The following is a 24667-nucleotide window of genomic DNA, read 5'->3' on the forward strand; positions in this document are numbered from 1 at the left end:
AGGTCACCCAAGGGCACCTCACCCCATTGACAAAACTTTGCCTAAATTCATTTCCAGCTACAAATCACCAGCAGAAATATAAGGGAAACGGGATGGACACTCCAAAAGCTTGTCTTGGGTAACGGGAATAGCGATATGGAAATCTGTTGATTTTTTTTAAAGTGATTGGACTAGGTGTGAGATTTTAAAAAAAACCTTGCAGTAAACTGGGCTATTGAAATGCAGACAATCCTAACTGAAGTGCAGACATGTGAAGTGTATGAGCTCTATAAATTCATGCCCCTTCAATGAAAATTGAAGTGCGGTTTATTAGCCTTGTCTCTGTACTCTACCACCACCAACAACCCTCCCCTCCCAACTCTTCCTGTGATGCTTTTTCCAGACGCTTTTCGCTTTAATTAGAAGCTGAATCAGGTTGGATTACGTGTGGATTGCTCCAGCTCTTCCGGGTCAGCAATAGAGAGCCAAGAATCTCCAAAAAACACACACACACACACCACACCACACACACAGAGCAGGTCTGAGTCTGTGGTGAAATCTCTTGGACAATTCCGGCAAGCAGTCCAGAGCAAACAGCGCAACACACAGGCAAACACACAGGAATCCGGCAGGCGGTGCAGCGCCCAGCATCATGAAACAGATCGGCGGCGGCAGCAGCAGCAGCAGCTAAGAGATGGAAGATAAAAACCCATCTGGCACCAAGCACATCTCCAACCCTGGGCGACCGGGGGATGCTGGTAGAGCAGCGGCGGCGGCGGCAGCAGCAGGAGGCGCAGGGAGTGTGAATGTGTCCAAGTGCGAGTTGAGTGTGATCCGGGGCGATCACAGCCAGTCAGAGCCGCAGGAGACCATCCAGAGAGCGCTGGACTTCAAGAGCCAGGGCAACCAGTGCTACAAAGAGAAGAAATTCCGAGAGGCCATCGGCAAGTACCACCGGGCGCTGCTGGAGATGAAGGGCTTCTTGGCGGTCAGCGATCCCGAGTCGTCCTCCGCCCTTCAAGTGCATCCTGCCTGCGGGAAAACGTCAGCCAGGCTGACCGAGGAAGAGAGGAAGGTGGTGGAGAGCAGCGAGATTGAGTGTTACAACAGTTTGGCAGGTGAGTCTCTCCAGCCTTGTTCAAAGCCGAGATGATGATGATTCATGTCACAGTTTACTGCTGTGTTTTGACGAGAGTTTGCCCGTTTTGCTTTAAGGCGGGAGAAGGGAGGTTACCCCCTACCCCACTCATTACCCCCTCCACTCATCACTCCCCACCCAGTCATCAACCCCCCTCCACTCATTACCCCCTCCACATCACCCCCCACCTAGTCATTACCCCCTCCACTCATTACCCCCTCCACCCCACTCATTACCCCCTCCACTCATTTACCCCCACCCCACTCATTACCCAACACACTCATTACACCCCTCTCGCCACTCATTACCTATCACACTCATTACACCCCCTCCACTCATTAACACCCCCCCCCCCAACTCATTACCCCCTCCACTTATTACCCCTTCAGCAGTATTATTTTGATTTGCCAGTGTGGAGAAAAAAAGGTCCACTAGAAGCAATGAAGGTAGATTGAGGACATGAACCCTGAGATTGGAACTGAAGTGGTTTACACAACCTCTAAACCCAAATTGTGCCAACCTCTATATTCCCTGCTACCTGTTCATTTACTTTGGTACTGTACTGGATGTTGATATTTGCGAAAATGATGTGCTGGGGTATCATGTTGTGGAGAGGGTGACATCACTAAGTGTAGATTACACCCAGTGTTGTGAGACCAAGGACATGTTTAGAGAATGTGATACCAGTAAAAGTGATTCATAATGATATTATTCAAATGCCAGGCTCACTCCCATGTTTGTGCTTATCAAATCCTGTTCAATATTACAATCCTTAGATGCAGGAATTCATTGTTGAGAAGCAATGGGATATTACAAATTTATGTTGGATTAAGAACAAGATTGAGCATAGTCAGGCTTGGCTGAATATTAAAATTATAACATTTCAGCACACATCATGTTTTTGAAGAGTACTGGTTACGTCTGGCATTAATACCAGTTGGTGGCTTGGCACAATCTCCAAACTGGCATGTAAAGCAATTTACAACACACAAATAATGCGGGATAAACTACCCAAGCATGAAACATCAGACAAAAGATGTCACAATTTCTCTGCCATTGCTGCATTAGACTGAAAGCAGCCCCATACTTGTACCCACCCACCCATTTTGTCATGATGTGTCCAGTTGGTACAGGCATGGTCTGCTGCAGTTTTGATATAAGATTTGTATCAGGCTTTAATTCTGAGCTAAGGTAGGATGTGTATGCTCTATGTTATGAATATTTCAGAAGAATATATTAGCAAAAGGCCTAATGGTCTTTGGAGAAAAGAAAACTTCAAAGCATACACTCGTAGCTTTTAGAGTTAAACGGTTTGGATTTTGTTCTGTTAAATCAATAGCTACATATAAAGTAGGCAGTTAGTGCTTGCATGCAAACTCAGATGATGTCAAGCAGAGATCTCACATTGATCAGTGCAGCCATTTGCATGCAAAATAAATAAACACATTGTGCAAAGAAGCTTCACAATCACAAGGAACTCTGAAATATCGTTGGAAAGATTTGGTTCAATTCACTACAGCAGAAATAACAGCTAGACACTAAACGAACAAAGAATTTAAAGCTAGTTTTTATGGGATAACCAGAGTTTGATCTCTCCATCCATCTAATTACCCAAGAGTTGGTTGGTCCGTCAATTGCAGACTGCAAGAAGGTACCAAGGCAGCCTGTGGATGCAAGTGATTGCTTTTACACGTTGCTGCAGTACTAATTTTGCACCAGTAGATGTCACTAGTACACATTTGATGGTAGGTTAAGGCCATTCTCCGCTCATGTATACTTTGAAGTCAAGCCTTGTTGATGTCCAGCATTATGAAAAATGTGCAGTTCATTTTATCTGGTTGTTGCTTCCTGGTAAAGAATTGAAGCAAGTCAAAAATTTGCCAAGATAAAAGCAAAATACTGCAGATGCTGGAAACCTGAAATAAAAATGGAAAATGCTTGGATAAACTCTGCAGTTCTAACAGCATCTGTGGAGAGAGAAACAGAGTTAACATTTTGAGAGCTGAAGAGAAGTGGAATTGTGGTTAAATTTATACCGTTTAAGCGGAGTGGAGCTGAATAGAAGGCCAGCGGTAGGTGGCGACAAAGGAGAAATTGACAAATGTTATGAACTAAAGGACAAAGGGAGTGCTAAAAATTTGCCAAGTTTATAAGTAGAAGGTTACATCATGACCTGATTGGTGAAATGGTAGTGTCACCAACTTGCACCTATCTGGGTGAAAATGAAAATGTCACTAAATTGCAAAGAGCACTCTGAAACAACTGTCTGTCCCAGTAGTTATCGTGTAGGGAAGTTAACCTGCTGGAGAATTCCAAAATCGCTCTCTGTGTCTAAATGCAAAAAAAAATCAAATTCAGAGGTTGGATAGTGACAATGAAGAGCTCCATTGATCCAAGAACATTGCAAATTGCACAATATGGCTTCAGGCTGCTTCCAAATATCGCTCTGACTTAAAAGTGCAGCTGTGAAGTCAGAAAAATCAGAGACTGCAATGGAAAATTTTAAAGGAAAAGATAATGGTAAGAATAGAAATTTCTATAACACTAGAGTATCTTCCAGTGTGCTACATACAGAGCCACTGTAGTCCAGAGGACTATAGCAATGTTGATTTGACTCATGCACTCTATATGAAGAAATGCAATGGTAGAGAAATTCAGGTAGTGTAGCTATTTGCAAATTCTTGAGGTCACTTTAGAGGACAACTTGCAAACTTCAGGCTGCAGTCCAATAAAACCCAGCCCTGTGAACTCAATGAATGCAAAAACCAGGCGAGGTGTTTCGTGGGAGGCTGATCCAATAATGCCCCTCTTATGCTATGGCCATAAGTAAAGAAAAAAGTACCCCAGTCAGTGTTGGCAGGAAAGTCAACCATAGGGTGAATTATACCCTGTCCTTGTTGTATATTAACACACTTGTACTTTCCAGCAGAGGTCAGGAGCAGAAATGCTGACTGAATATTTCCTCTTCCTAAGGCCAATTGGGGAACGTCGATAAATACCTGTGACTTGTGCAGGTGAAAACACAAAACTAATTCCACAGGCCGTTAGTTTTCAGTTGCTATATCCCATTTCTTCGTGTGTGCACCAGCATTTTTTTTGAAGACCGGACTGTTCTTCACAGTTAACAATGTCACTGTTTTAAAATTCAATTATACAAACTGAACAGAGGCACTTAGATTGGAAGTGATATGAGTTGAATTACATTTTTATCAGATCATCATTCCTCCAGCGTTGATGTCCCCTGTGTAAGGATATCACCTTCAGATCTCTTGCTTCCATCTCAGTTGCTCATAGTTGTTTTTATCAGCTGTGGCCTGATTTCCATTTTGTGATTCCCAGCCCATTTCCTTATCTTGTGCTCGGCAAACTCACCTGATTTTTTTTCATCGTAACTTAATTCACAGATTCCAAGATCAATTGCATTTCACCCTGAATATTCATCGTGATCCTAACCTTGGACTGTCGTTGTATGTGTATTTGTGAACCTATGTGACATGGGAGTCGGGTTTGGGGTGGCGAAACAGACTAGACAAAATATAGCAGAGGGTTTTCCAATGCTGTGGCAAAGGCACTTGTATTGATGTAGTCTGCAGGACTTTCTGTAGATGGCGCTTTTGTGTCAGAGAGTTCCCCTCCACATCGTGCCACAAATCCTCAGCAATGCTGCTTGGCATCACTATAGTTATCACTGGCAATTGCTGGTATTTATACCCAGAGGGTGGGTACCAAGGGGCTAATAAGAGTGAGAAACTTTAGGTGATCAATGTTAGCAGGGAAAAAACGTTGGAGGAACTAAAAGCCGGCAAATTCCCAGGACTTGATCGCTACGTCCTCGAGCTAGCTGCAGACAAAGTGGTTGTGATTTTCCAAAATTCCCTAGGTTCTAGAACAGTTCTAGTGAATTGCATGTTAGCAAACGTAACATCAATATTCAGGCAAGGGGAGAGTGAGAAAACGGGGAACTACCAGGGCCGTTAGTAATGACTGACGTCAGTCACAGAGTCACAGTGCAGAAGAGGCCCTTCGGCCCATCGAATCTGCACCAACACGTGAGAAACACCTAACCTACCTACCTAATCCCATTTACCAGCATTTGGCCCATAGCCTTGAGTGTTATGATGTACCAAGTGCTCATCCAGGTACTTTTTAAAGGATGTGAGGCAACCTGCCTCCACCACCCTCCCAGCCAGCGCATTCCAGACTGTCACCACCCTCTGGGTAAAAAAGTTTTTCCTCACATCCCCCCTAGACCTCCTGCCCCTCACCTTGAACTTGTGTCCTTTCGTGACTGACCCTTTAACTAAGGGGAACAGCTGCTCCCTATCAACCCTCTCCATGCCCCTCATAATCTTGTACACCCCAATCAGGTCACCCCTCACCCCTCAGTCTTCTCTGCTCCAACAAAAACAACCCAAGTCTATCCAACCTCTCTTAAAAACTTAAATGTTTCACCGTAGGCAACATCCTGGTGAGTCTCCTCTGCACCCCCTCCAGTGCAATCACATCCTTCCTATAATGTGGCGACCAGAACTGCACACAGTACTCCAGCTGTGGCCTCACCAAGGTTCTATACACTCCAACATGACCTCCCTACTTTTGTAATCTATGCCTTGATTGATAAAGGCAAGTGTCCCATATTCTTTTTTCACCACCCCACTAACATGCCCCTCCGCCTTCAGAGATCTATGGACACACACACCAAGGTCCCTTTGTTCCTCAGAACTTCCTAGTGTCATGTTCATTGAATACTTCCTTGTCAAATTATTCCTTCCAAAGTGTATCACCTCACACTTTTCAGGGTTAAATTCCATCTGCCACTTATCTGCCCATTTGACCATCCGGTCTATATCTTCCTGTCGCCCAAGACACTCAACCTCACTGTTAACCACCAGGCCAATCTTTGTGTCACCTGCAAACTTACTAATCCTATCCCCCACATAGTCATCTATGTCGTTTATAAAAATGACAAACAATAGAGAACTTAGCACAGATCCCTGTGGTATGCCACTGGACACTGGCTTCCAGTCACTAAAGCATCCTTCTGTCATCACCGTGTCTCCAACAACTAAGCCAATTTTGAATTCACCTTATCAAATTACCCTGTATCCCATGTGCATTTGCCTTCTTTATAAGTCTCCCATGTGGGATCTTGTCAAATGCTTTGCTGAAATCCATATAAACTACATCAACTGCACTACCCTCATCTATACACCTGGTCACCTCCTCAAAAAATTCAATCAAATTTGTTAGACATGACCTCCCTCTGACAAAGCCATGCTGACTATTCCTGATCAAGCCTTGCCTATCCAAGTTGAGATACATTCACTCCTTCAGAATATTCTCCAAAAGTTTCCCTACCACTGATGTGAGCCTCACTGGCCAGTAGTTCCCTGGCTTCTCTTTACAACCCTTCTTAAATAGCGGAACCACAATAGCTGTTCTCCAGTCCTCTGGCATCTCCCTCAAGGCCAGAGAGGAATGAAAAATTTGGGTCAGAGCTCCTGCGATCTCCTCCCTTGCCTCCCTCAGCAGTCTGGGACATAAATCATCCGTACCTGAAGATTTGTCCACTTTTAAGCCTGCAAACACCTCCAATACCTTGTCACTCTCTATATCAATTTGCTTAAGAACCTTGCAGTTTCTCTCCCTTGCAGCCCGGCACCCCCATCCTCACTCTCTTGGGTGGAGACAGATGTGAAGTATCCATTCAACACTCTAGTGATGTCCTCTGGCTCCACCCATAGATTGCCGCCTTGGTCCATTATGGGCCTTACTCTTTCCCTGGTTACCCTTTTCCCATTGATATACTTATAGAATATCTTGGGATTTTCCCTACTTTTACCAGCCAGAGCTTTCTCATACGCCCTCTTTGCTCTCAGTCATTGGGAACATGCTGGAATCTCTTATTAAGGAAGTCTTAACAATGCACATGGAAAATTATAGTTATGATCAGACAAAGTCAGCATTGTTTTATGAAAGGAAAAACTTTTGATAAACTTTGTGTTTGACAAACGCATTAGAATTTTTTGAGGATGTAACTAGTAGGACAGATAAAGAGGAACAAATAGATACCGTATACTTGGATTTTCAAAAGGTATTTGATAAGGTGGCACCCAAAAAGTTAATATGCAAGATAAGGGCTCAAGGTTTTGGGGCTAATATGTCAGCAAGGATAGAGTATTGTTTAACGGACAGAGTAGGGATGATGGGGCATTTTCAAGTTGGCAGGTTGTAATGTGGAGTGTTGTGGTCAGTGCTGGGGCCTCAACTTTTTACAATCTGTATTAATGACTTAGATGAAGAGATTGAGAGCAATGTATCTAAGTTCGCTGATGATACAAATTTAGACAGGAGTGTGAGCTGTGAGGAGGACACAAAGAGGCTTCAAAGAGCTGTAAATACATTAAATGAGTGGGTAACAAGGTTGCAGATGGAGTGCAATGCTGGGAAGTGTGAGGTTATTCACATTCATAGTAAGAATAGAAAAACAATATGTTTTTAAAAGTGTAAAACTTAGATTTTGATGTTCAGAGAGACTAGTGTGTACTCAGACAAGGAACATGGAAAGTTAGCATGCAGGTACAGCAAGCAATTGGGGTACAAGAATAAAGGAGTCTTGCTACGATTGTACAGGCCTTTGGTGAGACCACACCCAGAGTACTCTGCACAGTTTTGGTCTCCATATCTGAAGAAGGATATTTGCATTGGAGGCTGTACAACAAAGGTTGACTAGATTGGTGTCTGGGATAAGAGGGTTGTCCTGATGAGAAGCTGAGTAAAGTGGGTCTGCTGTATTCTCTCGAGTTCAGAAGAATGAGAGGATCTCATTGAAAGAGAGATTCTGAAAGAGCTTGATTCTAATTGTATCAATTGAGGTTAAATATATACAGGTGGAGGGTATTGATTGGATGATTACTTGAGCACATGTAAAGAGACACTTACAGACACAGGTTGGCTTGGCCTAAATAGCCAAGTGGTTATGGTACTGGGTTTGTAACCCCCAGATCAAGAGTTCATGGGCTTGGCCTAAATGGCCAAGTGGTTATGGTACTGGGTTTGTAACCCCAAGGTCAAGAGTTCAAATCTCACAATGGCAAACTATGAAACAATGAATGTGTTTGAGTGAGTTAAAATCAAGAGTTCAAATCTCACAATGGCAAACTATGAAACAATGTAACTTCATCTGAAACAGATGGAAACAGGTTTACTCAAAAGAGTATCAAGAGTTCAAATCTCACACTGGCAAAAACAAACCCGGATCCGACTTCTGTACACTGCCACGGAGTGTCTAGTGAAGGTTAACGGGTCCCTGACGGCGCCCCTTCGCTTTGGGAGAGGGGTACGTCAGGGCTGCCCCCTGTCTGGCCAGTTGTATTCTATTTGCGTGGAGCCTTTCCTGCGCCTCTTGCGGAGGAGGTTGTCGGGATTGGTTCTGCGCGGGCCGGGCATCGGGGTGGTCCTTTCGGCTTACGCCGATGACGTGCTCCTTATGTTTAGTGACCCGGCTGACCTGCGGAGGATGCGCGAGTGCCAGGAGGTCTACTCTGCCGCTTCTTCTGCCAGGATCAACTGGGGTAAGTGTTCTGGACTCCTGGTCGGTCAGTGGCAGATGGATCCCCTACCCGAGGAGCTCAGGCCTTTCACCTGGAGCAGGACCAGCCTCCTCTACCTGGGGGTCCATCTCTGCCCCGCTGAGGAATCCTGGCCGGCAAACTGGCAGGAACTGGAGACGAAAGTCACCGCTCGCCTGCGGCGCTGGACAGGACTGCTCCGAGTGCTATCTTACCGGGGTCGAGTTCTGGTCATAAACCAGCTGATCGCCGCCATGTTGTGGTATCGGCTGGTCACTTTGACCCCTCCCCCGGACTTTGTCACAAGAATCCAGAGATTGTTAGTCGACTTCTTCTGGGACAAAAGATTGCACTGGGTCGCTGCCGAGGTTCTGAGTCTCCCGCTTAGGGAGGGTGGTCAGGCGCTAGTGTGCCTACGCACACAGGTGGCGACTTTCCGCCTTCAGACCCTGCAGCGATACCTCTACGTTGAGCCTCCTCCTAGATGGTGTGCCCTGATGACGTATTTCTTCCGTCAGGTGCACGGCCTGAATTATGACGTGCAGCTCCTGTTTATAGAACAGCTGGGCCTCGGTGGCTCCTTGCAGGCGTTGCCCGTCTTTTACCAGGACCTGATCAAAGTCTGGAAAGTGGTCGCCTCGCGACGCAGCTCTCCCCCGTCAGGAGTAGCGGCTATCGTCAGAGAGCCGCTGCTCAGGAATCCGCCCCTCCGTCCTTTTCAGTGGTTGGCGGAGAGGAGGGCTGTGGCCGCAGGGGTGACCAGGATCGGGGACGTGCTGGGTGGCGGAGGACTGGGCTGGATGCTCCCGCAGGAGTTGGCGCGACGCGCGTCTGTGAGTGTCCAGGTCGCAGCCGATGCCATCCAAGACCTGAGAACGGTCGTGCTCGGACCCGACGTTATTTTGGGTCTTGAGGTGGCCCAGGTGCGCGGTGGTCTTCCGTCTGAGCGTTCCCCTGTTCGGACGGAATTCCACATTGGCCCCAAGCCCCGAACCCTCCCTCGGGTGCTGGTGCCCCGCAATATGAGCCGCCTCGGGGACATGCCCTCTGTGCCTTTTGGCACAGCAAAGAGGGGCTTTTTGTATGGACTGCTGCTGCACACCTTCCATTTTCTCGCCCTTGTCCGTCAACCGGACACGCCCTGGCGTGCCTTGTTGCCGTCCGGCGGCGGAGGCCCTCGATGGGAGGCCCTCTACGGAGGTGTCCTCCCCCTTTCTATCGGGGACCTGGGTTGGAGGGTGTTGCATGCAGCAGTCCCTTATAATAAGAGGATGCATAGGTTCACGGACTCTCAGGACACATGCCCTTTTTGCGGTCTTGTGGAGTCCGTGGACCATGTATACATAGGGTGTTGTAGGCTGCACTCCCTTTTTAGTTATTTGAAAAACCTTTTATTGATGTTTTGTTTGCACTTCAGCCCCACGCTCCTGATCTATGGGCACCCGGTGCGGAAGGGGGTCGGGAAGGAGGAGGACCTCCTCGTGAACCTGCTCCTGGGCCTGGCCAAGTTGGCCATTAACAGGTCCAGGCAGCGGGCGATCGACGGGGGAGTCCCGCCCGATTGTTTGTCCCTCTTCCGCGGCTACGTTCGCTGCCGGATGTCCCTGGAGAAGGAGCACGCGGTGTCTGCTGGCACTCTCGAGGCCTTCCGTGCTCGGTGGGCACCGCGGGGACTGGGGTGTTTTGTTGACCCCTTTAATCACATTTTGATTTAAAGTTTGTAAGTTTCCTTTAAACTTTGTTCTTGGTTTTACAGCTGACCTGAATTAGGGGCTGTGCCTGATTTATCCCAATTTTGTTGATTTGGTTTTCATTTAAAAGATTATCAAGAGTTCAAATCTTACAATGGCAAACTATGAAACAATGTAACTTCATCTGAAACAGATGGAAACAGGTTTACTCAAAAGAGTATCAAGAGTTCATTTTCCTAATGATCTCGTGAAGGTAATTGTGGATTCAGTTGGTTTCCTGGTACTGAGGAGAGAAGGTGTGTGGTGTTGGTGTTGCTGCTCCTCAGTGTTTCAACTGTTTCTGCTGCTGCCTTTGGGGTTGTTGCTTCTGCTGTGTGCTGCTGCTGCTTCTGCTGCTGCTCCTCCAGTGCTGCCAAAGGAGAGAGAGGGAGAGAAGAGAACAGTTGCTACTGTTGCTACAGGACAGGAAGGCCAGGAGGCCAGGACTGAGTTAAAAAACAACATCCTAGGTGGGTGTCTGAACTGTGTATTTTTGTTTAAGGTGGGGGCAATTAAGGACTGTGTTTTTGTAGGGGGAGGCAAGAAGACTGCCAGAGGAGTTGGGGAAGGAAGAGAGGGAGGGTGTGTGTGTGTGCTGAAACCATCTTTCTGCCACCCCTCCCCCCAACCCAGCCCTTTTCCCAGTAAGGCCAGCAATAGCTGGTGAAGACATCGCCTCCCCCTGCCTGAAGAACATCAGGCCCCCACCCACCGTCCATCCACCATCGAGGACACCCACCAGGACATTTACCTCTTTCCCTCCTGTGCCTCCCTGTCTTTTACTCCTCTCCCTCCTCTCCTCCCCTGCCTAAAAGAGGGGAGGTTGTTTCTACCTCTCTCCCCCACCCCCTTTCCTCCTTATATTTCTAAAAAAAAAAGAAAAAAACAAAATGGCCAATCCTTCCCGGGGTGGGCGTGGCTCTGGCCCTAAGGCCAATTCACCATCACCTGTGGCCGGGCCCTTGAGGGCTAATGTGGAGGCGGTTTTGTCACCGGTGGCAGGGCCTCAAAAAAAGAAAACTTATGCGGGGGTGGTTGCTTCTGCGGCTCCAGCTGCTCCCGCTGCCCTGTCACCTTTCCGCCTCCTGACCAGGGCCCTTGGGGTAAAGAGCTATGCTCACCCTGAAATGACAATAGAGGCCTGCGTAAAGGCTATGGCTGGGGTCGTCGGCCCCTCAGCCATTGTCGCGGCCTCTAAAATGTATGGGAAGGCCATATTCTTCTTGAGGTCCGAGCGGGCGGTGCGCCTCGCCCTGCAAAAAGGACTCACTGTGGGCGGGACTTTTCTGGCGGTGGACCCCCTTGAGGCCACCGCCCAGAGAATTATTATTTCGAACGTCCCGCCTATTCTATCCAGTGAGCTCCTCCTCCCCCACCTTAATAAATTGGGGGAGGTCAGGTCGGGGGTTGCACCAATCCCGCTCGGCCTCAAAGACTCGGCCCTCCGCCATGTGTACTCCTTCCGGCGCCAGGTATTTGTCCGCTTGGCCCAGGAGGAGTGCCTGGAGGGGGCCTTCGTTATCAATTTTGAGGGGACCGCCTATCGGGTCTTCTGGACCGTGGAGGGCGTGCGGTGCCATGCTTGTAAGGAGGCGGGGCACGTGAGGAAGAACTGCCCCGCCTCCAAGGCCACGAGCCCCACCCAAGCGGCCACGGCTGGCACCGCCCCTCCTCCCCCCGCCACCACTCCATCTCCCTCCCCGCAAGGGGAAGCGACGCCGGCGGCCACTGCCATTTCGGCTGCCGGTGAGGCGGGGGGAGAGCCCCCACGCCGTAAGAAGGCGCAGAGGAAGACCCGCAACCTGGAGGCGGCCCCTGAAACGCCCCAAAACCCCCAAACACCTGCAAGCACCGGCTCGGGGGAAAAGACAACATCCGGCCCCGGCGTCGTGTCCGCGTGTGCTCCCGGGCCCGTGGGTGCTAAGGCGCCGAGTGCTGGGCCCGGCGTCGTCCCTGCGCGTGCTCCCGGGGCCGGCGGGGAAGGGACGCGGGACCCCGAGCCGGGGTATCTAACACCCAAAACCCAGAGGGTGGAGTGTCCGGGAGGGCTGGACAAGGAGGAGGGGGCCTCGGAAATGGAGGTCTCCCTAGCCCCCAGCCTGACCCGGAAGAGACGTCACACTTCGGAGGAGGAGGTGGGTGATGCCCAAACTGAAGAAGTTGGGTGTGTCCCTTCCCCCGATGAAGAGGTGGTGGCGTCTCCACCAAGTAAAATCTCGCCCTGTCCTCTGGGGGAACTCAAAACCCCTGCACCGACTCCCACCACTATTACCCCTGTCAACCTGCTGCAGTCCCCTGAACAGGGCCCCTCGGGGGTCACTGAAGGCACCTCCCTTGAGGTGGTGCCCGACTCAGAGACCCTCGATACCCCCGAGGTACCTTCTGGCTCATCGGGGGACTGCAACTTTCAAAATTTAAAAAATGTCAACGGGTCATTGGGTGGCGGCGAAAAGGAAGGCCTTCCCGCTCCCTCCCAAACCTTAGCACCGGGCGTCCTAGTTTTAGGTCAGGAGCTTGTCCTGAGCTCCCCGGACGACCCGGTGCCGGGAGGAGAGCGGGCATCAGAACTGCCGCTGCCCTCTGACCCAAAACGTTTAGAGGAGACCAGAGAGGACCCCTCTGGCCTTGATCCTGGAGGTGGGATCGAGGTACAGGTGGGGCCAGCTGGCAGCTCCGAATCAGCCCCCGTACTCAATGCAGGGGAGGGGTCGGAAGCTGGAGGCGACGACCTGGAGGAGGACGGGGTGTCCGTGGTGAGCGCTGGAGATTACGCTGAGTCGCTCTCGAGCGAGGCGGTGGATCCCCTGGTGCCCTCCACTGACTCCCCCCTCATCCCCCCAAGGGAACTCCGGGACTTTTTGGCGAGTCATCGCGGTCGCCGAGACAGGGTTCAGTTGGCCTTGGACCGGTGGCATTCTTTTCCGCTGGTGTTCTGGTCCACTCGCGAGGCTCTCAAGTCTCCTGAGTTGGATAGGAACGCGCGGCGGAGGGTCCAAACGTTTCTCGCTGGGCTCCTGAAGGAGAGGAAGGACTAAAAAGTCCTCTTCTTCTTTTTAATGACTTAAGGTGAAGATTTGATGTACCTTTGACAATGAAGACGACTATAGCCAGCCTCAACATCCGCGGCAGCAGGGCCGCACAGCGCAGGTTCCAGAACTTCTCGGTCCTCAGGGACGGGAAGTATGCGTTGTGCTTCCTGCAAGAAACCCATACCGTTCCGGGAGACGAAGCCACGTGGCTCCTGGAGTGGCGAGGGGGGGTCTACATGAGTCACCTAGCCTCCAATTCTGGCGGGGTGGCTATCTTGTTGGCCCCGCATTTTCAGCCGGAGATCTTGGGGGTCAAGGAGCCAGTGCCAGGCCGGTTGCTGCACCTGACTGTGCGTCTGGGGGGGGCGGTGCTTCACTTTGTGAATGTGTACGCTCCCCTGGGCACGCAGCAGCAAGCGAGCTTCTTTGAAGAAGTGTCCACTCATCTCGGCTCCATCGACGCTGGCGAGTGCATCGTCCTCGGGGGGGATTTCAATTGCACCCTCGGGGTCCGGGACCGTCACGGTACCCCGCACTGCACGCGAGGTGTGAGTAAGTTGCGGGACCTGGTCAGGTCCTTCGACTTAGTGGACGTCTGGCGAAATCTCCATCCTGACTCCAGCGTGTTCACCTTTGTGTCACCTGGAGTCGGAGCGTCCAGACTCGACCGCCTTTACGTTTCGAAGGCGTACGTGTCCTGCGTTCCGGCTGCTTCTATACAGCAGGTTCCGTGCACGGACCACCGTCTGGTGTGGGCGGAGCTCACTTCGTTCTGCGCTCGGACGGGGTCCGCGTACTGGCATTTTAATAACCTGTTGTTGGAAGACCAGCGGTTCCTGGACTCGTTCCGTCGCTTCTGGGCCGGCTGGAGAAGGAAGCGGGGAGGCTTCCCCTCCTTGAGGCTATGGTGGGACGTGGGCAAGACTCACGTCCGAGTTTTCTGTCAAGAGTACGCGAAGGGGTCGACAAAGAGACGCAAATCCAGGGTCGAGGAGTTGGAGAAGGAGGTGCTCGACCTGGAGGCACGTCTCCGTCAGCCCGACGCGGACCCGGCCCTGCGGTCGGTGTACGATGAGAAGAAGGGCGCGCTGCGGGACCTGCAACTGGTCGGGTCTCGGGGCGCGTTCGTGAGGTCGCGGATCTGTTTCCTTAAGGAGATGGACCGTGGCTCTCCCTTCTACTCACTGGAAAAAAGGCACGGGGTCCGTAAGCAGCTCTTTACGCTGCTGGCCGACGACGGATCACTTGTCTCGGATCCGGAGGGCATCAGGGCCATTGCCCGAGATTACTACACTGCCCTTTTCTCTCCGGATCCGTCCAGTGAGGAAGCTTGCAGAGTTTTGTGGGAGGACCTGCCGCAGGTCGGCCCGGAGTGCGCCGGAAAGCTCGACTCCCCTATAAGTCTGGGGGAGCTGACCGGCGCACTCGACGGTCTTTCTAGGGGCAAAACCCCGGGACTAGACGGGCTGACCGTGGAGTTCTTCAGGGCGTTCTGGGACGTCTTGGGGAGCGACTTCGCGGGGGTCCTGGGGGAGAGCATTGCTACCGGGGAGATGCCCCTTTCGTGGCGCAGGGCCGTGATTGCCCTGCTACCGAAGAAGGGGGATCTCCGCCTTCTTAAAAACTGGCGCCCGGTCTCCCTCCTCAGCACTGACTACAAAATCTTCGCCCGAGCCATGTCTTCTCGGCTCGGCACCGTGCTGGACCACATGATCCACCCTGACCAGTCCTACACCGTCCCGGACCGAACCATTTATGATAACATCCATCTGGTCCGGGACATCATCCACCATTCCCAGAGGGCTGGTCTGTCGAGCGCCTTCCTGTCTCTCGATCAGGAGAAGGCGTTCGACAGGGTGGATCACGAATACTTACTCGGAACTCTGCGAGCTTTCGGGTTCGGGACGCATTTTGTCGCCCGGATCCGACTTCTGTACACTGCCGCGGAGTGTCTAGTGAAGGTTAACGGGTCCCTGACGGCGCCCCTTCGCTTTGGGAGAGGGGTACGTCAGGGCTGCCCCCTGTCTGGCCAGTTGTATTCTATTTGCGTGGAGCCTTTCCTGCGCCTCTTGCGGAGGAGGTTGTCGGGATTGGTTCTGCGCGGGCCGGGCATCGGGGTGGTCCTTTCGGCTTACGCCGATGACGTGCTCCTTATGTTTAGTGACCCGGCTGACCTGCGGAGGATGCGCGAGTGCCAGGAGGTCTACTCTGCCGCTTCTTCTGCCAGGATCAACTGGGGTAAGTGTTCTGGACTCCTGGTCGGTCAGTGGCAGATGGATCCCCTACCCGAGGAGCTCAGGCCTTTCACCTGGAGCAGGACCAGCCTCCTCTACCTGGGGGTCCATCTCTGCCCCGCTGAGGAATCCTGGCCGGCAAACTGGCAGGAACTGGAGACGAAAGTCACCGCTCGCCTGCGGCGCTGGACAGGACTGCTCCGAGTGCTATCTTACCGGGGTCGAGTTCTGGTCATAAACCAGCTGATCGCCGCCATGTTGTGGTATCGGCTGGTCACTTTGACCCCTCCCCCGGACTTTGTCACAAGAATCCAGAGATTGTTAGTCGACTTCTTCTGGGACAAAAGATTGCACTGGGTCGCTGCCGAGGTTCTGAGTCTCCCGCTTAGGGAGGGTGGTCAGGCGCTAGTGTGCCTACGCACACAGGTGGCGACTTTCCGCCTTCAGACCCTGCAGCGATACCTCTACGTTGAGCCTCCTCCTAGATGGTGTGCCCTGATGACGTATTTCTTCCGTCAGGTGCACGGCCTGAATTATGACGTGCAGCTCCTGTTTATAGAACAGCTGGGCCTCGGTGGCTCCTTGCAGGCGTTGCCCGTCTTTTACCAGGACCTGATCAAAGTCTGGAAAGTGGTCGCCTCGCGACGCAGCTCTCCCCCGTCAGGAGTAGCGGCTATCGTCAGAGAGCCGCTGCTCAGGAATCCGCCCCTCCGTCCTTTTCAGTGGTTGGCGGAGAGGAGGGCTGTGGCCGCAGGGGTGACCAGGATCGGGGACGTGCTGGGTGGCGGAGGACTGGGCTGGATGCTCCCGCAGGAGTTGGCGCGACGCGCGTCTGTGAGTGTCCAGGTCGCAGCCGATGCCATCCAAGACCTGAGAACGGTCGTGCTCGGACCCGACGTTATTTTGGGTCTTGAGGTGGCCCAGGTGCGCGGTGGTCTTCCGTCTGAGCGTTCCCCTGTTCGGACGGAATTCCACATTGGCCCCAAGCCCCGAACCCTCCCTCGGGTGCTGGTGCCCCACAATATGAGCCGCCTCGGGGACATGCCCTCTGTGCCTTTTGGCACAGCAAAGAGGGGCTTTTTGTATGGACTGCTGCTGCACACCTTCCATTTTCTCGCCCTTGTCCGTCAACCGGACACGCCCTGGCGTGCCTTGTTGCCGTCCGGCGGCGGAGGCCCTCGATGGCAGGCCCTCTACGGAGGTGTCCTCCCCCTTTCTATCGGGGACCTGGGTTGGAGGGTGTTGCATGCAGCAGTCCCTTATAATAAGAGGATGCATAGGTTCACGGACTCTCAGGACACATGCCCTTTTTGCGGTCTTGTGGAGTCCGTGGACCATGTATACATAGGGTGTTGTAGGCTGCACTCCCTTTTTAGTTATTTGAAAAACCTTTTATTGATGTTTTGTTTGCACTTCAGCCCCACGCTCCTGATCTATGGGCACCCGGTGCGGAAGGGGGTCGGGAAGGAGGAGGACCTCTTCGTGAACCTGCTCCTGGGCCTGGCCAAGTTGGCCATTAACAGGTCCAGGCAGCGGGCGATCGACGGGGGAGTCCCGCCCGATTGTTTGCCCCTCTTCCGCGGCTACGTTCGCTGCCGAATGTCCCTGGAGAGGGAGCACGCAGTGTCTGCTGACACTCTCGAGGCCTTCCGTGCTCGGTGGGCACCGCGGGGACTGGGGTGTTTTGTTGACCCCTTTAATCACATTTTGATTTAAAGTTTGTAAGGTTCCTTTAAACTTTGTCCTTGGTTTTACAGCTGACCTGAATTAGGGGCTGTGCCTGATTTATCCCAATTTTGTTGATTTGGTTTTCATTTAAAAGATTATCAAGAGTTCAAATCTCAAAATGGCAAAACTATGAAACAATGTAACTTCATCTGAATAGGAACAGATGGAATCGTGTTTGTACTCGAAAGAGTTACTTTCTCGCCCCTCCGTCCTTTTCAGTGGTTGGCGGAGAGGAGGGCTGTGGCCGCAGGGGTGACCAGGATCGGGGACGTGCTGGGTGGCAGAGGACTAGGCTGGATGCTCCCACAGGAGTTGGCGCGACGCACATCTGTGAGTGTCCAGGTCGCAGCCGATGCCATCCAAGACCTGAGAACGGTCGTGCTCGGACCTGACGTTATTTTGGGTCTTGAGGTGGCCCAGGTGCGCGGTGTTCTTCCGTCTGAACGTTCCCCTGTTCGGACGGAATTCCACATTGGCCCCAAGCCCCGAACCCTCCCTCGGGTGCTGATGCCCCGCAATATGAGCCGCCTCGGGGACATGCCCTCTGTGCCTTTTGGCACGGCAAAGAGGGGCTTTTTGTACGGACTGCTGCTGCACACCTTCCATTTTCTCGCCCTTGTCCGTCGACCGGACACGCCCTGGCATGCCTTGTTGCCGTCCGGCGGCGGAGGCCCCCGATGGGAGGCCCTCTACGGAGGTGTCCTCCCCCTTTCTATCGGGGACCTGGGTTGGAGGGTGTTGCATGCAGCAGTCCCTTATAATAAGAGGATGCATAGGTTCACGGACTCTCAGGATACGTGCCCTTTTTGCGGTCTTGTGGAGTCCGTGGACCATGTATACATAGGGTGTTGTAGGCTGCACTCCCCTTTTAGTTATTTGAAAAACCTTTTATTGATGTTTTGTTTGCACTTCAGCCCCACGCTCCTGATCTATGGGCACCCGGTGCGGAAGGGGGTCGGGAAGGAGGAGGACCTCCTCGTGAACCTGCTCCTGGGCCTGGCCAAGTTGGCCATTAACAGGTCCAGGCAGCGGGCGATCGACGGGGGAGTCCCGCCCGATTGTTTGTCCCTCTTCCGTGGCTACGTTCGCTGCTGGATGTCCCTGGAGAGGGAGCACGCGGTGTCCGCTGGCACTCTCGAGGCCTTCCGTGCCCGGTGGTCACCGCGGGGACTGGAGTGTTTTGTTGACCCCTTTAATCACATTTTGATTTAAAGTTTGTAAGGTTCCTTTAAATTTTTGTCCTTGGTTTTACAGCTGACCTGAATTAGGGGCTGTGCCTGATTTATCCCAATTTTGTTGATTTGGTTTAATTGTTTTCATTTAAAAGATTATCAAGAGTTAAAAGATTATCAAGAGTTCAAATCTCACAATGGCAAACTATGAAACAATGTAACTTCATCTGAATAGGAACAGATGGAAACGTGTTTGTACTCGAAAGAGTTGGTATTTCTTCCGTCAGGTGCACGGCCTGATTTATGACGGGCAACTCCTGTTTATAGAACAGCTGGGCCTCGGTGGCTCCTTGCAGGCGTTGCCCGTCTTTTACCAAGACCTGATCAAAGTCTGGAAAGTGGTCGCCTCGCGACGCAGCTCTCCCCCGTCAGAGAGCCACTGCTCAGGAATCCGCCCCTCCGTCCTTTTCAGTGGTTGGCGGAGAGGAGGGCTGTGGCCGCAGGGGTAACCAGGATCGGGGACATGCTGGGTGGCGGAGGACTGGGCTGGATGCTCCCGCAGGAGTTGGCGCGACGCGCGTCTGTGAGTGTCCAGGTCGCAGCCGATGCCATCCAAGACCTGAGAACGGTCGTGCTCGGACCCGACGTTATTTTGGGCCTTGAGGTGGCCCAGGTGCGCGGTGGTCCTCCGTCTGAACGTTCCCCTATTCGGACAGAATTCCACATTGGCCCCAAACCCCGAACCCTCCCTCGGGTGCTGGTGTCCCGCAATATGAGCCGCCTCGGGGACATGCCTCCGTGCCTTTTGGCACGGCAAAGAGGGGCTTTTTTTACGGACTGCTGCTGCACACCTTCCATTTTCTCGCCCTTGTCCGTCAACCGGACACGCCCTGGCGTGCCTTGTTGCCGTCCGGCGGCAGCCCCCCGATGGGAGGCCCTCTACGGTGGTGTCCTCCCCCTTTCTATCGGGGACCTGGGTTGGAGGGTGTTGCATGCAGCAGTCCCCTATAATAAGAGGATGCATAGGTTCACGGACTCTCAGGACACATGCCCTTTTTGCGGTCTTGTGGAGTCCGTGGACCATGTGTACATAGGGTGTTGTAGGCTGCACTCCCTTTTTAGTTATTTGAAAAACCTTTTATTGATGTTTTGTTTGCACTTCAGCCCCACGCTCCTGATCTATGGGCACCCGGTGCGGAAGGGGGTCGGGAAGGAGGAGGACCTCCTCGTGAACCTGCTCCTGGGCCTGGCCAAGTTGGCCATTAACAGGTCCAGGCAGCGGGCGATCGACAGGGGAGTCCCGCCTAATTGTTTGTCCCTCTTCCGCGGCTATGTTCGCTGCCGGATGTCCCTGGAGAGGGAGCACGCGGTGTCTGCTGGCACTCTCGAGGCCTTCCGTGCCCGGTGGGCACCGCGGGGACTGGGGTATTTTGTTGACCCCTTTAATCACATTTTGATTTAAAGTTTGTAAGGTTCCTTTAAATTTTTTGTCCTTGGTTTTACAGCTGACCTGAATTAGGGGCTGTGCCTGATTTATCCAAATTTTGTTGATTTGGTTTTCATTTAAAAGATTATCAAGAGTTCAAATCTCACAATGGCAAACCATGAAACAATGTAACTTCATCTGAAACAGATGGAAACATATTTGTATTCGAAAGAGTTACATCAAGGGTTCAAATCTCACAATGGCAAACTATGAAACAATGTAAAAGGTCACAGATCTGAAACATCAAGAGTTCAAATCTCACAATGGCAAACTATGAAACAATGTAACTTCATCTGAAACAGATGGAAATCAGTTTGGATTGAGATGAGGAAAAATTTCTTCATGCAGAAGGTTGTGAGTCTTTGGAATTGTCTATTGCAGAGGGCTGTGGATGTTCCATTATTGAGTATATTTAAGGCTAGGATCTTTAATCTTCCAGGGAATCAAGGGATATGGTGAGTGCGCAGGAAAGTGGAGTTGAGGTAGAAGATCAGTCATGATCGTGTCGAGTGGCAGAGCCGGCTCGAGGAAACAAATGGTCTATTCCTGCTCCTATTTCTTATCTTCTTATGTTCTTACATCATTTAAACAGTGCACTGAATATTTGCCAATAGGAACTCTTGCCATTACACTGAACCATCTCAATGAGGGAAGGGCAGCAGACCTGAAGATTGACTCAAAGTGCCCTGTGCACTTTAAAAGACAAATCACCGCTGCTAATAAAATAACAACAACTGGCACATTATAGCACCTTCAACACAGTAAAATGTTCTGAGGTGTTTCATAAACAAAACTGAACACCAAACTGCATAGGTGATATTAGGACCGATGACTTAAAGCTTAGTTAAAGAGATAGATTTTAAGGAGCGCCTTAAAGGAAGAGAATGAGATAAAAAGGTTGAGTGGTGGAGGGAAGGAATTCCAGAGCTTAAGGCGTTGGCAACTGAGGGCACCGTCGGCATTGGTGGAGCAATTAAAATTGGACATGTGCAAGAGGCTAGAATTGGTGAAGCACAGAGAGCAGAAAGGCTGTTAGAGCCCGAGGAGACTTCAGAGATATAGCGGGGCGGGAAATCTTGGAGAGATTTGAAAAGAAGGATGAGAATTTTAAAATTAAGCTGCTGGTATAATGGGAGCAAATGTAGATCCACAATGACTGGATGTGGCGTGGATGGGATTCAGTGTGAGTTAGGACATTGGCAGCAGGGTTTTAGATGAGCTCAAGTTCATGAAGTGTGGAAGATGGGAGGCCAGAAAGGAGTGGGCAGTTAACCCAGAAAGAACCTTCACTTCCTGAAAGATTGACAAACTAATGGCATTTCACCACATGTGTCAATGCCACATTCTCCCATTCATTGAAACACCCTTGAGAAGGTGGTGGTGAGCCACTTTCTTGAACGGTTGCAGTCCATGTGATGCAGTACACCCAAAGTGCTGTTGGAAAGGGAGTTTCCAGAAATTTGACCCAGTGACAGTGAAGGAACGGTGATTTAGTTGCGGATCGATGTTAGAACTGGCAGGTGGTGGTATTGCCAAACTTCTGCTGCCCTTGTCCTTCTAGATAGTAGGGATTGCAGGTTTAGAAGACAATGGTGGAGTTCCTGCAGTGCATCTTGTAGATGCCTTGGTGCATCAGTGGTGGAGAGAGAGACTGTTTAAAGTGGTGAATTGGATGCTGATCAAGTGGGCTGCTTTGTCCTGGATGGTGTCGAGCTTCATGAGTATTGGAGCCGCACTCGTTCAGGAAAGTGGAGAGTGTTCTATCACACTCCTGACTTTTGCTTTGTAGATAATGGACAGGCTTTGGGGAGTCAGGAGCTGAGTTACTCACCTCAGAATTCCCAGCTTCTGACCTGCTCTTGAAGCCACAGTATTTAGATAGCTAGTCCAGTTTAGTTTCTGGTCAATGGTAACCTCCTAGGATTCGAATGGTGTGGGTGTCAGTGATGCTAATACTGTTAAATGTCAAGGGCAGATGATTAGATTCTCTCTTGTTGGAGCTTGTCATTGCCTGGCACTTGTGTGGCATGAATGTTACTTACCACTTATCAGCCCAAGCCTGAAGATTGTCCAGGTCTTGCTCCACATGGACACTGACTGCTTCAGTATCTGAGGAGTCGTGAATAATACTGATGTCATGACCCCCAGCTGACATTACTCCTGGACAAGCCTGGTTCCAGGGTGGAACCTGATAGATCCTAATTTTTATTTATTTGTTTAAATACATGGAGTGTAGCTACTGAACAGAGGCACAGGAGACAGCTGATGAACTTTTAACAAAAGAATAAAACATTTATTCGACAAGAAAAAATGAACTATATTACAATACTCCTTCACCCACAACTATACCTTTACAGATTTGTAAGGATAACACAAGTTACAAAAGTTATCTTATACTTTAATGTACACAGTAAGTACCCAGTTCATGTAAACCTATGGCACCCTGTGGTCAGACACACCACACTCTGACCTCAAGTGACAGATGCCACCTCAACCAGATGCTTTTGGGTCTCTCAACCATTCCCCCCAGATGTTTGTCACACTGTGAGCCAACTGGTCTCACTGGATTCCATCCTTCACACGAGGGTTTCCGATCTCCACTCTCCAAGACCTCGCTTTGGAATCTTCTCCCAAACTGACATTTTCTCTCAGACACCTTCCATAAGGGTTCACCTCCAGGGTTTCGAACTCTTCTTCTGATGTTCCTCTTCCCTGGGTCACCACATGCATTAAAGCTATCTTCCACACACACACTCTCACCAACTCAGCCTTAACAGTACATCACTGCTTCACATGCCCATGGCAAAGGATTACACATCTCCAGTTGTCTCTTTGAACCTTCTTGCTTCTTGCAAGCTGTTCTCACTTTAAACCTGAAGCTTGGAGCCTTTCTCCCTGTCCCTCAGTCTTAGCTTCACTTAACATGACCTTTTCCCTGGCTCCTGTCCTTCCTTTAACTACAAGGTCTCCTTTGGACTTTCCCCTCTTCCACACTCCTGGATTTTTCTTTAGCTTGGGACTTCTATCTATCCCCTTTGCTCCAGTCTCTCCTGGCAGCAACTCCAAAACCAGCTGAACTCCAACAGCTTCCAAATCAAACTGCTGTCTTTCTTCTGTGTGTATATCTGTGGGAGGAACCTGCCTATCTGGCCCCCCTGTTGCTAGGCAACAGCACTATTCTTTCTACTCTTGTGTGTTTGCTTTTACCTTACAGCAGTCTCAAACTGCTCGTTAGAAATGTAGGCAGCCCTTTAAAGTGAAACTAAAACTCCATTTGACCTCTCTTAACACACACATACAGAAATATAAATTAAACTTAAAGTTTAAAGCTGAAACTCATTCTTAACACCCACAATACAAATATAACATACTTAAACTATCGCTATTTCCTAACACTGAGCACGGCACAAACATCAGCAAAAAGCCCTCTTTCTGACCTTATGATGGAGGGAAGGCCATTGATGAAGCAACTGAAGATGGTTGGGCCTAAGACACTACCCTGAGGAACTCCTGCAGCGATGTCTTGGAACTGAGATGATAGGCCTCCAACAACCACAACCATCTTCCCTTGTGCTAGGCATGACTCCAACCTGTGGAGCATTTTCCCATTGATTTCCATTGCCTTCAATTTCGCTAGGGCTCGTTGAGGGAATGAGCGGGAGGGATTGTATTCCTTTCCAATTGATGTAATATTGCTGCCATGGCAACTGCCGTGTTGTTAGTGGTCATCAGTCAAAGCCGTCAGAAAAATTCCTTCTGCAGTTTTTGTGGGTTCTTATCACTGAAGATTTGGGGTTTCTGACCACAGGAAGATGTCTTTTTCAGAGCTGTCTGATTGAGATAGTGGTTTGTGGGTACCTAGCTGCAGTTGATTGTGAACTTTGAAAGTGAGCATCGCGACATTAATATCTGACCAAGGTGCTGAGGCTCTGAAGCTATGCTACTTAGCCCAGTAGTTGCCATGGAGATTGTGAGCAGCCAATCAGAAAGCACCCCAATAAGATACAATCATAAAATATGTAGTTGGGTCTATAATAAGGTTTTTGCTTTTTATATAGTGAATCAAACTGCAGTCATGTTTATATAAATATTTGCATATGCATTGCAGCTTTGTTTAATAGAAACCATAGCATTAAGGAACTGAGTCAATTGTATGTTCACCTTTATTGCAAGGAGGTTGGAGTATAAGAGTAAGGAAGGCTTGCTACAAATATATAGGGCACTGGTTCACAAACTTTTTGGTTAGAAGGACCCTTTTCAAATAGATTAGTAATCGTGGATCACTTGTTTTGAATTAAAATACTACGTACTCATAATGTAAAGGTGTTGTAGGTAACCATTGTTTTAGTAGAGCTATCAAGAAAATGAGTATTCACTTTCACAGATACCAGTGAGTTGGCTTTGCCGGTTACTGTATAGTCTGACTATCTGTGATGTGATGTTTGACAGTGACAGTTATAAATCATGTTGTGGGAATGTAGAGTTGAGGAATTAGAGTCGAGTTGAGCCCCGACCTTATTGAATGGCGGAGCAGGCTGGAAGGGCTGAGTGGTCTACTCCTCCTCATTTCTATGCTTGTATGGCTTGTATAGCATGCAAT

At 50.4% G+C, this 24667-nt stretch overlaps 1 protein-coding gene across 1 annotated transcript in view; it reads left to right on the plus strand.

The window, feature by feature from the left end:
* Positions 1-514: 514 nt before the first annotated feature.
* Positions 515-24667, plus strand: part of LOC121292718 (tetratricopeptide repeat protein 9A) — a 125582-nt gene continuing 101429 nt past the window's right edge. Inside the window, exon 1 of the mRNA XM_041215032.1 lies at positions 515-1097. Within this exon, the coding sequence (XP_041070966.1) occupies positions 674-1097 (424 nt within the window). The 5' untranslated portion in view covers positions 515-673. The remainder of the gene's footprint in view (positions 1098-24667) is intronic.

Source organism: Carcharodon carcharias, chromosome 20 (genome assembly GCF_017639515.1).
Source record: "Carcharodon carcharias isolate sCarCar2 chromosome 20, sCarCar2.pri, whole genome shotgun sequence".
Classification (NCBI taxonomy): Eukaryota; Metazoa; Chordata; class Chondrichthyes; order Lamniformes; family Lamnidae; genus Carcharodon; species Carcharodon carcharias.